The sequence below is a fragment of the Coregonus clupeaformis genome, chromosome 13, assembly GCF_020615455.1.
Source record: "Coregonus clupeaformis isolate EN_2021a chromosome 13, ASM2061545v1, whole genome shotgun sequence".
In the NCBI taxonomy this organism is placed as follows: Eukaryota; Metazoa; Chordata; class Actinopteri; order Salmoniformes; family Salmonidae; genus Coregonus; species Coregonus clupeaformis.
The window spans coordinates 54,888,409-54,902,036 of record NC_059204.1 but is presented as its reverse complement, the minus strand read 5'-3'; the positions used below and the strand labels follow the sequence as shown (position 1 = coordinate 54,902,036).

Below are 13,628 nucleotides of genomic sequence, written 5' to 3'. Positions count from 1 at the left end.
CAACGCAAGATTCAAGACTTCGTGCTTTTCAGCTAAAATTTGGGGCATACAATTATTGCAGCTCTGCAGATTTTGTTGTGAGGATACAGAATCAATAGACCATATGTTTTGGTAATGCCCTCAGGTAGCCTGTTTCTGGTCTCAGGTTTAGGAATGGCTGAAAAAGCATAACATTAATCTAAAACATAATCTAAAGCATAACATTAATCTGACCCTAGAAATAGCATTGTTGGGAAATCTGGAGAGACCTGGTCAGTCAATTACTAATATACTAATACTCTTAGTAAAAGTATTTATCTTCAACTCGCAATCTGTGGATTCTATTCGATTAGATAGATTCAAATTGTTAAACATCACAGCATAGTTGAAAGATATATGGTGCGTAGAAATCCGAAGAGGGTGGCCAGCAGAGATAGGTGGGATGGGCTGAGGGAAGCTGAGGGTTGGGATGTGGAATTGGAGACAAGTGGGAGTGGAGTTGCTGAGCGGGGGACAGAATGATGGTCAAAGATACAAGTAAAAAATATAGTCAAAATGAAACAAAACAAAAAGTAAGTTTGAATGACACTGAGGGGCAAAGTTGCTACAGCTAATGCCTGTTTGCCTGAGGCTGATGCCACGCAGGTGTTTGTACACATGCATGTACACACACATTCATTCAAATGCACACACGTGCCCATACACTGTCTCACACACACACACATAAATAGTGCCATACATGTACTCAAACATATTCAGTTGTCCTTTTGTTTTTTGCGTTGTTGTTTTCTGTTTTCCTTTGTCTTTGTCTTTTTTCTCTTTTAATCATTTTGTTGGTTGTTGGTGCATTGTGGGACGGGGGTCTTGGGGGTGGGGAAGCTCTCTGGGAACTGTGGGGGGGATCTTGGAGGGCTGGTGGCCTGGCGGTTGGGAGCTTGGGCCGGTGGCTAATAGTTCGCTGGTTCGGGTTCCCATTTTTGACCTTGTGGGAGATCTGTCGACGTGCCCTTGAGCAGGGCATTGACCCTGGTTGCTTCTGTGGGTCACTCTGGATGGGAGTCTGTTAGATGACTGAATGTAATGTAAATGTTGAGCGGCTTCACTGCAAGTAGAATGTATGTTTTAATATTCAATAATAAAATATAAAAAAAGACTTGAAAATGGCTGTCTAGTAATAACCAACAACAGAGCTTGAAGAATTTTAAATAGAATAATGTGCAAATATTGTGCAATCCAGGTGTGCAAAGCTCTTAGATAGATATTAGATTGACTCACAGCTGTAATCACTGCCATAGGTGATTGTAACATGCATTGACTCAGGGAGTTGAATACTTATCTAATCAAGATACACTACATGGCCAAGAGTATGTGGACACCTGCTCGACAAACATCTCATTCCAAAATCATGGGCATTAATATGGAGTTGGTCCCCCCTTTGCTGCTATAACAGCCTCCACTCTTATGGGAAGGCTTTCCACTAGATGTTGGAACATTGCTGTGGGGACTTGCTTCCATTCAGCCACGAGCATTAGTGAGGTTGGGCACTGATGTTGGGCGATTAGGCCTGGCTCGCAGTCGGCGTTCCAATTTATCCCAAAGGCGTTCGATGGGGTTGAGGTCAGGGCTTTGTGCAGGCCAGTCAAGTTCTTCCACACCGATCTCAACAAACCATTTCTGTATGGACCTCACCTTGTGCACGGGAGCATTGTCATGCTGAAACAGGAAAGGGCCTTCCCCAAACTGTTACCACAAAGTTGGAAGCACAGAATCGTCTAGAATGTCATTGTATGCTGTAGCATTAAGATATCCCTTTACTGGAACTAAGGGGCCTAGCCCAAACCATGAAAAACAGCCACAGACCGTTATTCCTCCTCTATCAAACTTTACAGTTGGCACTATGCATTGGGGCAGGTAGCGTTCTCCTGGAATCCGCCAAACCCAGATTTGTCCGTCGGACTACCAGAAGGTGAAATGTGAATCATCACTCCAGAGAACGCATTTCCACTGCACCAGAGTCTGATGGCAGCGAGCTTTACACCACTCCAGTCGACGCTTGGCACATGGTGACCTAAGGCTTAAAAATATATATATATTTTTTTTAGGGGGTAGATCAGCTTTAATATTGCAGATAGATTGTAACTTCCATCAATGTAATTGTCTGCATCACTTCCAATCCCCCATATGTGTTTTTTCTTGCAAATATATATATATATATATATATATATATATATATATATATATATATATATATACATACAGTGGGGAGAACAAGTATTTGATACACTGCCGATTTTGCTGATTTTCCTACTTACAAAGCATGTAGAGGTCTGTAATTTTTATCATAGGTACACTTCAACTGTGAGAGATGGAATCTAAAACAAAAATCCAGAAAATCACATTGTATGATTTTTAAGTAATTAATTTGCATTTTATTGCATGACATAAGTATTTGATACATCAGAAAAGCAGAACTTTAATATTTGGTACAGAAACCTTTGTTTGCAATTACAGAGATCATACGTTTCCTGTAGGTCTTGACCAGGTTTGCACACACTGCAGCAGGGATTTTGGCCCACTCCTCCATACAGACCCTCTCCAGATCCTTCAGGTTTCGGGGCTGTCGCTGGGCAATAAGGCTTTCAGCTCCCTCCAAAGATTTTCTATTGGGTTCAGGTCTGGAGACTGGCTAGGTCACTCCAGGACCTTGAGATGCTTCTTACGGAGCCACTCCTTAGTTGCCCTGGCTGTGTGTTTCGGGTCGTTGTCATGCTGGAAGACCCAGCCACGACCCATCTTCAATGCTCTTACTGAGGGAAGGTTGTTGTTGGCCAAGATCTCGCGATACATGGCCCCATCCATCCTCCCCTCAATACGGTGCAGTCGTTCTGTCCCCTTTACAGAAAAGTATCCCCAAAGAATGATGTTTCCACCTCCATGCTTCACGGTTGGGATGGTGTTCTTGGGGTTGTACTCATCCTTCTTCTTCCTACAAACACGGCGAGTGGAGTTTAGACCAAAAAGCTCTATTTTTGTCTCATCAGACCACATGACCCTCTCCCTCTCCCTCTCCCTCTCCCTCTCCCTCTCCCTCTCCCTCTCCCTCCCTCCCCCTCTCCCTCCCTCCCTCCCCCCTCTCTCTCTCTCTCGCTACCTCTCCCTCTCCCTCTCCCCCCCTCTCTCTCTTTCCCTCTAATTTTCCCTCCCCCTCTCTCTCTTTCCCTCTCATTTTCCCTCTCTCCCTCCCTTCCTCTCTCTCTCTCCCTCTCCCTCCCCCCTCTCTCCCACTCCCTCTCCCCTCTCTCCCACTCCCTCTCCCTCCCCCTCTCTCTCTCTCTCCCTCTCCCTCTCCCTCTCCATCCCTCCCCCTCCCTCTCCCTCTCCCTCTCCCTCTCCCTCTCCCTCTCCCTCTCCCTCTCCCTCTCCCTCTCCCTCTCCCTCTCCCTCTCCCTCCCTCCCCCCTCTCTCTCGCTTTCTCCCTCTCTCTCGCTCTATTTTTGTCTCATCAGACCACATGACCTTCTCCCATTCCTCCTCTGGATCATCCAGGGTCATTGGCAAACTTCAGACGGGCCTGGACATACGCTGGCTTGAGCAGGGGGACCTTGCGTGCACTGCAGGATTTTAATCCATGACGGCGTAGTGTGTTACTAATGGTTTTCTTTGAGACTGTGGTCCCAGCTCTCTTCAGGTCATTGACCAGGTCCTGCCGTGTAGTTCTGGGCTGATCCCTCACCTTCCTCATGATCATTAATGCCCCACGAGGTGAGATCTTGCATGGAGCCCCAGACCGAGGGTGATTGACCGTCATCTTGAACTTCTTCCATTTTCTAACAATTGCGCCAACAGTTGTTGCCTTCTCACCAAGCTGCTTGCCTATTGTCCTGTAGCCCATCCCAGCCTTGTGCAGGTCTACAATTTTATCCCTGATGTCCTTACACAGCTCTCTGGTCTTGGCCATTGTGGAGAGGTTGGAGTCTGTTTGATTGAGTGTGTGAACAGGTGTCTTTTATACAGGTAACAAGTTCAAACAGGTGCAGTTAATACAGGTAATGAGTGGAGAACAGGAGGGCTTCTTAAAGAAAAATGAACAGAGAGAGCCGGAATTCTTACTGGTTGGTAGGTGATCAAATACTTATGTCATGCAATAAAATGCAAATTAATTACTTAAAAATCATACAATGTGATTTTCTGGTTTTTTGTTTTAGATTCCGTCTCTCACAGTTGAAGTGTACCTATGATAAAAAATTATAGACCTCTACATGCTTTGTAAGTAGGAAAACCTGCAAAATCGTCAGTGTATCAAATACTTGTTCTCCCCACTGTATATATACAGTTGAAGTCGGAAGTTTACATACACTTAGGTTGGAGTCATTCAAACTCGTTTTTCAACCACTCTACAAATTTCTTGTTAACGAACTATAGTCTTGGCAAGTCGTTTAGGACATCTACTTTGTGCATGACACAAGTAATTTTTCCAACAATTGTTTACAGACAGATTATTTCACTTATAATTCACTGTATCACAATTCCAGTGGTTCAGAAGTTTACATACACTAAGTTGATTGTTCCTTTAAACAGCTTGGAAAATTCCAGAAAATTATGTAATGGCTTTAGAAGCTTCTGATAGGCTAATTTACATCATTTGAGTAAATTGGAGGTATACCTGTGAATGTATTTCAAGGCCTACCTTCAAACTCTTTGCTTGACATCATGGGAAAATCAAAATAAATCAGCCAAGACCTCAGAAAAAAATTGTAGACCTCCACAAGTCTGGTTTATCCTTGGGAGCAATTTCCAAACGCCTGAAGGTACCACGTTCATCTGTAGAAACAATAGTACGCAAGTATTAACACCATGGGACCAGGCAGCTGTCATACCGCTCAGGAAGGAGACGCGTTCTGTCTCCTAGAGATGAACGTACTTTGGTGCGTAAAGTGCAAATCAATCCCAGAACAACAGCAAAGGACCTTGTGAAGATGCTGTAGGAAACTGGTACAAAAGTATCTATATCCATAGTAAAACGAGTCCTATATCGACATAACCTGGAAAGGCCGCTCAGCAAGGAAGAAGCCACTGCTCCAAAACCGCCATAAGAAAGACAGACTACGGTTTGCAACTGCACATGGGGACAAAGATTGGAGAAATGTCCTCTGGTCTGATGAAACAAAAATAGAACTGTTTGGCCATAATGACCATCGTTATGTTTGGAGGAAAATGGGGGATGCTTGCAAGCCGAAGAACACCATCCCAACCGTGAAGCACGGGGGTGACAGCATCATGCTGTGGGGGTGCTTTGCTGCAGGAGGGACTGGTGCACTTCACAAAATAAATGGCATCATGAGGAAGGAAAATTATGTGGATATATTGAAGCAACATCTCAAGACATCAGTCAGGAAGTTAAAGCTTGGTCGCAAATGGGTCTTCCAAATGGACAATGACTCCAAGCATACTTCCAAAGTTGTGGCAAAATGGCTTAAGGACAACAAAGTCAAGGTATTGGAGTGGCCATCACAAAGCCCTGACCTCAATCTTATAGAACATTTGTGGGCAGAACTAAAAAAGCGTGTGCGAGCAAGGAGGCCTACAAACCTGACTCAGTTACACCAGCTCTGTCAGGAGGAATGGGCCAAAATTCACCCAACTTATTGTGGGAAGCTTGTGGAAGATTACCCAAAACGTTTGACCCAAGTTAAACAATTGAAAGGCAATGCTACCAAATACTAATTGAGTGTATGTCAACTTCTGACCCACTGGGAATGTGATGAAAGAAATAAAAGCTGAAATAAATAATTCTCTCTACTATTATTCTGACATTTCACATTCTTAAAATAAAGTGGTGATCCTAACTGACTTAAGACAGGGCATTTTACTAGGATTAAATGTCAGGAATTGTGAAAAACTGAGTTTAAATGTATTTGGCTAAGGTGTACGTAAACTTCCGACTTCAACTGTATATATATACATATACATACATACATACACATACATATAAATACATATACATACATATATACACATCCTTTAAAAATATATATTTCCCTTTATTACTTTCCAACCCCACCACCCCTTCCCTAATTGGAGTAAACTAGTGAACAACAATGCTTAGGCCTCTACTTCCAGATTATACATACTATATACATTTTATGGACAGAGTCAATTCTACAATAATTCTATTTTATTTGTTTTTTCTCCTGAACTTCCTCTACCCTCAACCTCTCCGATCATTTCCATGATGTCCATCCGGTTTGCTTCTATATGCCATATCTTTCTAACTGTGCTCTTTCACAAAAGCTCTCAATCAATAACCTATATACTTATTATGGACACAGTATGCTTTACATTAGTTATCTTGTTGTTATTAGTTGTTGTTATTAGTCCCATCCTTCAACTCCATTCAACACCACCCATCTATCTCTTAACACCATCCATATTTGATTTCTATAGCTTCAATTTTAGCTACAATTTTGAGCATTGCTAACTTACATCAAATACACTGAATGTACAAAACATTAAGAACACCTTCCTAATATTGAGCTGCACCCCCCCCCCCCTTTTGCCATCATAACAGCCTCAATTCGTTGGGGCATGGATTCTACAAGGTGTTGAAAGCGTTCCACAGGGATGCTGGCCCATGTTGACGCTAATGCTTCCCACAGTTGTGTAAAGTTGGCTGGATGTTCTTTGGGTGGTGGACCATTCTTGATACACACGGGAAACTGTTGAGCATGAAAAGCCCAGCAGCGTTGCAGTTCTTGACACAAACCGGTGCACCTGGCACCTACTACCATACCCTGTTTAAAGGCACTTAAATATTTTGTTTTGCCCATTCACCCTCTGAATGGCACACAAACAATCCATGTCTCAATTGTCTCAAAGCTTAAAAATCCTTCTTTAACCTGTTTCCTCCCCTTCATCTATACTGATTGAAGTGGATTTAGCAAGTGACATCAATAAGGTTTCATAGCTTTCACCTGTATTCACCTGGTCAGTCTATGTCATGGAAAGAGCAGGTGTTCTTCGTTTTTTAAAATACTCAGTGTATATCTACACACACTTGTTATAAACCTCATAAGTTTAGTGAATCTAACTACAAAGCAGATGATGCCATCACAAAAACGAATTTGGTCAAAACATTTTCTTTCTTACCTCAAAATCATGATTCTAGCTTGTTCCTGATTGAAAATATTGAGTGTTACAACTATCCTATGTTAGAACCTGGTCTCCCCTACTTATAATCTTAATCTAAATATGGAGCACAATTAAAAAGACCGATCAAACTTAATTTAGCCAACAAAAATGTCTCAACAGAATGAAACAAAACACGTTTAGCATATTTAAATAACTAGATGAATTAGATTAATAAATAGGCATACAATAATAACAATGATATACAATAATAATAATAATAAATCAAATTATTTAAAAATATTAACAAATAAAAACATTAAAGTTCCAATATTTCCTACCTGAATAGCGAGTTGCACAGTAGCCTGCATTTGGCCGCGTCAACGTTCTTGTCATCTTTGTCCATTACAAAATAAAAACGTGTCAATACGGAGGACATTCCCCTTGTAGCAGGCTCCAGACGAACATTTTCAGACAACGTTTTTCAGTTGGTGGCACCAGCCCATGATTTTGGTCACACCCCCCAAAAAAATCTCCATCACTCTAACATATGGAATTGTTTTAATCTAACAGAACATTTAATGTAAAAAAATGATTGCCTACCGCCCTATGAGTCCTATGCACTCGTAATGACTAATGAGCATTTTGTGCGCTCTGTATCTCAAAGCCATATCAAATATCTTGTCTGTAAAATAGTTGCTATTGAGCTCAGCATTTTTAGTTGAGAAATAAAAAGTATACCAACAGAAAGCTGAGAACATCTTCTCTCCATCTGTGACAACAGGAGAGTTGTGTTTTCCCCGCAATTTGATTTTAAAATGTTATACAGTCAGAACACTTTTTTTCTCCCAGAGCATTGTGCATGTGACTTGATTGAATTTTAATTATGGGAATAGCCTAATAATGATGATGATGATGATGATAATGGTGAGAGCCCAGTGACAGATTGACTGAAGTCCCCTTAATCATAGGTTATTGTTACATTGTCTCTCTAAAATCACAATGTTTCGATTTATATAGTCATGTGAAAAATAGCAGTTTTTTTGTCTCTTTTACCAAATCAATGTTTTTCGCATTAACTGTTTTATTTTCATAACTGATCAAAATTTGGTATGCTATAGCCTATAGATACTATTCTGGCCATATGAACAGATTTACTTTAGGCCATATAAAGAACAGCTACCTTACTTAATGAAAAGCAGCAAACAGACACATTGTTTCACATTCTTTAATACATGACTCAGAAACAGGCAATATGCTACAGCTGGCTTCACAGTTTCCCCGCCAAATAGGCCTACAAGGAAACTCGATGTATCTTGACGACGTTGAGTGCGCGGGGGGTCTGTACACAGCGTAGTATCTAACACAAAAAGACATGTCAGCCCTCTCGACAGGGTCTGAAGACCTACGCTCGGCAGCGATATCCTTCAAGGTTCGCATCTGAGCAGATTAAGCAGGCAAACAGGTATCCAGGAGAGTGTAGGTCTAGAGAGCTAGAGTAGTGAGTGACACTCTTCGTGAGGAAGAGAAGTGAGAATAACCAGAGGGCGGGAGAGTGGCTCCTTTTATGGAAGTGAGGGTCACATGTCTCCAACATACGCTTTTAATAAAACTTCAGAGAGAGTAGGCGAGTAACCCCCACGTGATACATCGAAACAAGTATTTGAAAGAGAACCCTAACAAAGGTAGTAGCTTGCTACCAAAACATTGGTTTGTAACTTTTTATGAAATAGAAATTGATGAGAGTAACCCCGCCCCCACAGCTCCAGAGGAAGCGACACATAGGAAATGACATCGTAGGAGTGGTGTTCCAGGAAGAGGCCACACCCTTCGTAGCAGACATGATTGCCTCAAACTTCCTCCACGCCTTCATACTGGTGCAGGTGGACAACCCCTGTACCCAACACACCACCTACAAGGTACTGAACACACACACACACACTCTTACCCAGGGTTGGCCCGCAAGTAATATTTTTGGACCCCCAAAATATATATTTAAAAACATACACTACCGTTCAAAAGTTTGGGGTCACTTAGAAATGTCCTTGTTTTCGAAAGAAAAGCCATTTTTTTGTCCATTAAAATAACATCAAATTGATCAGAAATACAGTGTAGACATTATTAATGTTGTAAATGGCTATTGTAGCTGGAAACGGCTGATTTATAATGGAATATCTACATAGGCGTACAGAGGCCCATTATCAGCAACCATCAGTCCTGTGTTCCAATGGCACGTTGTGTTTGCTAATCCAAGTTTATCATTTTAAAAGGCTAATTGATCATTAGAAAACCCTTTTGCAATTATGTTAGCACAGCTGAAAACTGTTGTGCTGATTTAAAGAAGCAATAAAACTGGAGCATTAGCAATTGTGGGTTCGATTAAAGGCTTGAGTTGCAAAGAAAAAGCCATATCTCAGACTGCTTTTCTTTTTATTGGCCAGTCTGAGATATGGCTTTTTCTTTGCAACTCTGCCTAGAAGGTCAGCATCCCGGAGTCGCCTCTTCACTGTTGACATTGAGACTGGTGTTTTGTGGGTACTATTTAATGAAGCTGCCAGTTGAGGACCAGTGAGGCGTCTGTTTCTCAAACTACACACTCAAATGTATTTGTCCTCTTGCTCAGTTGTGCACCGGGGCCTCCCACTCCTCTTTCTATTCTGGTTAGAGCCAGTTTGCGCTGTTCTGTGAAGGGAGTAGTACACAGCATTGTACGAGATCTTCAGTTTCTTGGTAATTTCTCACATAGAATAGCCTTCATTTCTCAGAACAAGAATAGACTGACGAGTTTCAGAAGAAAGTTATTTGTTTCTGGCCATTTTGAGCCTGTAATCGAACCCACAATTGCTGATGCTCCAGATACTCAACTAGTCTCAAGAAGGCCAGTTTTATAGCTTCTTTAATCAGCACAACAGTTTTCAGCTGTGCTAACATAATTGCAAAAGGGTTTTCTAATGATCAATTAGCCATTTAAAATGATAAACTTGGATTAGCAAACACAACGTGCCATTGGAACACAGGACTGATGGTTGCTGATAATGGGCCTCTGTGCGCCTATGTAGATAAATATCAGCCGTTTCTAGCTACAATAGCCATTCACAACATTAACAATGTCTACACTGTATTTCTGATCAATTTGATGTTATTTTAATGGACAAAAAATGGCTTTTCTTTCGAAAACAAGGACATTTGTCACAATTTAAACTGAATATGAACCCAAATGCAGACAACTACACCGAGCCAGAGAAGGTTTAACAGGTTTATTTCAAAGTTAAATTGTCCAGGTTTCCAAAAATAGGGGGAGAGCAAGTCCAGGTCTACAGGGAGGGTAACAGATCCAGGGTTCTGAGCAGGAGTGGTACCGTAACGTCCTAGTGTCCGTGGTGAGTCCAAATGTGAGGTCCAGTAGTGGAAAGCAGGATGGTGGTGGCAGGAGTGAAGCGGAGGCAGGAGTCAGGTTCCAATAATCTGTGGCACAGGATAAATATAAATAGAACTGGCCAAAAACACAAAGAGCGAAAACAAGCAGGTTGAGTCAGCAGCGAGACTAACATGGTCGTCTTGACTATGATCTGACGATGAGTGGCAAGTTTGACCGGGTCTTTAAGGCTGAGGTGATTATGGTGAATGAGCTGCAGCTGGAACCCTGACTCCCGCACACCAGACTTCACTCCTGCAATTAAGAACAGACAGAGGGGAGGGGGAGAGCAGAGAGAGAGAGCTACCTAGCAGCAGTAGGCCTAACAACATTTCTAAGTGACCCCAAACTTTTGAACGGTAGTGTATATACACTGCTCAAAAAAATAAAGGGAACACTAAAATAACACATCCTAGATCTGAATGAATGAAATAATCTTATTAAATACTTTTTTCTTTACATAGTTGATTGTGCTGACAACAAAATCACACAAAAATTATCAATGGAAATCAAATTTATCAACCCATGGAGGTCTGGATTTAGAGTCACCCTCAAAATTAAAGTGGAAAACCACACTACAGGCTGATCCAACTTTGATGTAATGTCCTTAAAACAAGTCAAAATGAGTCTCAGTAGTGTGTGTGGCCTCCACGTGCCTGTATGACCTCCCTACAACGCCTGGGCATGCTCCTGATGAGGTGGCGGATGGTCTCCTGAGGGATCTCCTCCCAGACCTGGACTAAAGCATCCGAGGATGGAGCGAGACATGATGTCCCAGATGTGCTCAATTGGATTCAGGTCTGGTGAACGGGTGGGCCAGTCCATAGCATCAATGCCTTCCTCTTGCAGGAACTGCTGACACACTCCAGCCACATGAGGTCTAGCATTGTCTTGCATTAGGAGGAACCCAGGGCCAACCGCACCAGCATATGGTCTCACAAGGGGTCTGAGGATCTCATCTCGGTACCTAATGGCAGTCAGGCTACCTCTGGCGAGCACATGGAGGGCTGTGCGGCCCCCCAAAGAAATGCCACCCCACACCATGACTGACCCACCGCCAAACCGGTCATGCTGGAGGATGTTGCAGGCAGCAGAACGTTCTCCACGGCGTCTCCAGACTCTGTCACGTCTGTCACGTGCTCAGTGTGAACCTGCTTTCATCTGTGAAGAGCACAGGGCGCCAGTGGCGAATTTGCCAATCTTGGTGTTCTCTGGCAAATGCCAAACATCCTGCACGGTGTTGGGCTGTAAGCACAACCCCCACCTGTAGACGTCGGGCCCTCATACCACCCTCATGGAGTCTGTTTCTGACCGTTTGAGCAGACACATGCACATTTGTGGCCTGCTGGAGGTCATTTTGCAGGGCTCTGGCAGTGCTCCTCCTGCTCCTCCTTGCACAAAGGCGGAGGTAGCAGTCCTGCTGCTGGGTTGTTGCCCTCCTATGGCCTCCACGTCTCCTGATGTACTGGCCTGTTTCCTGGTAGCACCTCCATGCTCTGGACACTACGCTGACAGACACAGCAAACCTTCTTGCCACAGCTCGCATTGATGTGCCATCCTGGATGAGCTGCACTACCTGAGCCACTTGTGTGGGTTGCAGACTCCGTCTCATGCTACCACTAGAGTGAAAGCACCGGCAGCATTCAAAAGTGACCAAAACATCAGCCAGGAAGCATAGGAACTGAGAAGTGGTCTGTGGTCACCACCTGCAAAACCAGTCCTTTATTGGGGGTGTCTTGCTAATTGCCTATAATTTCCACCTGTTGTCTATTCCATTTGCACAACAGCATGTGACATTTATTGTCAATCAGTGTTGCTTCCTAAGTGGACAGTTTGATTTCACAGAAGTGTGATTGACTTGGAGTTACATTGTGTTGTTTAAGTGTTCCCTTTATTTTTTTGAGCAGTGTATAATAACATGTTGTTGTTGTTTTTTTGGGGGGGGGTTAGTTTTGGGTTACAAAACATTGTAAAATCACCAGGAATTCAGCAAAACTGTTCCCAAATATTCCCACGAATAAAAAAAAGAGACGTGATCATATTCAAGGTTTGAAATGATTGTTATTTTGAAATACAATTTATTTTTGGGCTTAGTTTTGGTCAATTTGCATTGTACAAATTATTATAACTATGTTCCGGCCCCTCGACCATCTGCTCCGACAAAAATCGGCCCGCGGCTGAATCTAGTTGTCTACCCCTTCTCTAACTTAACATACACACGCAGATGACGACAACTCTGATCATTATGGTTATGATTGACAGGTGTCAGTCACTGCCCGAGAGGATGTTCCTTCATTTGGCCCACCCCTCCCCAGTCCAGCAGTGTTTAAAAAGGTGAGAGCAGCCTGACGAGGTTTAGGAAACACTGTCTATTCTGAGAGAATTCAAATAGATTTCAGCTTTTACCTATTAATGAATAATTGCTCTGGGCTTTGAGACCATTTGTTAAATTTGTCTGTTCTTTCTTTCTCTCTCTCTCTCTCTCTCTCTCTCTCTCTCTCTCTCTCTCTCGCTCTCTCTCGCTCTCTCTCGCTCTCTCTCGCTCTCTCTCGCTCTCTCTCTGCCTCTCCCTCTGTCCCTCCCTCCAGGGTCCAGAGTTCAGAGAGTATCTGCTCACCAAGTTGATCAATGCAGAGAATGCCTGCTACAAGAGTGACAGATTCGCCAGGCTGGAGGTGGGTAATAAATAATAGTTATTTTAATGTTATATTTTATATACTGTTAAGCACATTGCGTACTACAGAGGGAGTCTCAGACCCACCTAAACCTAGGAGGACAACCCCAGACCCAAGCCAAAACCGTGTTTATGTTGTCTTGAATGGTCTCTCTCAAGTCTAAGACCACAAGGTCAAGATTTTACCTCAGGTCAAATGTATAACATATTGAAGTGAATTTTATGGGGTTTATATTACTTATGTGTGTGTGTGTAGGAGCGGACGCGGGCGGCCCTGCTCGACGGTCTACATGACGAGCTTTACAGACACACCCAGCACATGCTGGGAGTGGGCGTCGGCCCCGAGGAGGAGCGGGCGGAGAACGGCCACGGCCACGGAGGTCTGCTGGAGTCCATCAAGGTCACACACACAACTCTCTCTCTCATTTCATGTTT

General features: G+C 43.0%; 1 protein-coding gene across 4 annotated transcripts in view; it reads left to right on the top strand.

Moving 5' to 3' along the window:
* The window catches only part of LOC121579760 (rap1 GTPase-activating protein 2), an 87,616-nt gene that overhangs the window by 71,547 nt on the left and 2,441 nt on the right, over positions 1 to 13,628 (top strand). For all 4 annotated transcript variants that reach the window (XR_006002947.1, XR_006002948.1, XM_041894626.1 and 1 more), the window contains exons 14-17: positions 8,868 to 9,023; positions 12,782 to 12,853; positions 13,108 to 13,194; positions 13,450 to 13,593. Coding sequence is in view for 2 of the 4 variants with exons in the window: in XM_041894626.1 (XP_041750560.1) it covers positions 8,868 to 9,023; positions 12,782 to 12,853; positions 13,108 to 13,194; positions 13,450 to 13,593 (459 nt within the window). In the remaining 2 variants the exon portion in view is untranslated. The remainder of the gene's footprint in view (positions 1 to 8,867; positions 9,024 to 12,781; positions 12,854 to 13,107; positions 13,195 to 13,449; positions 13,594 to 13,628) is intronic.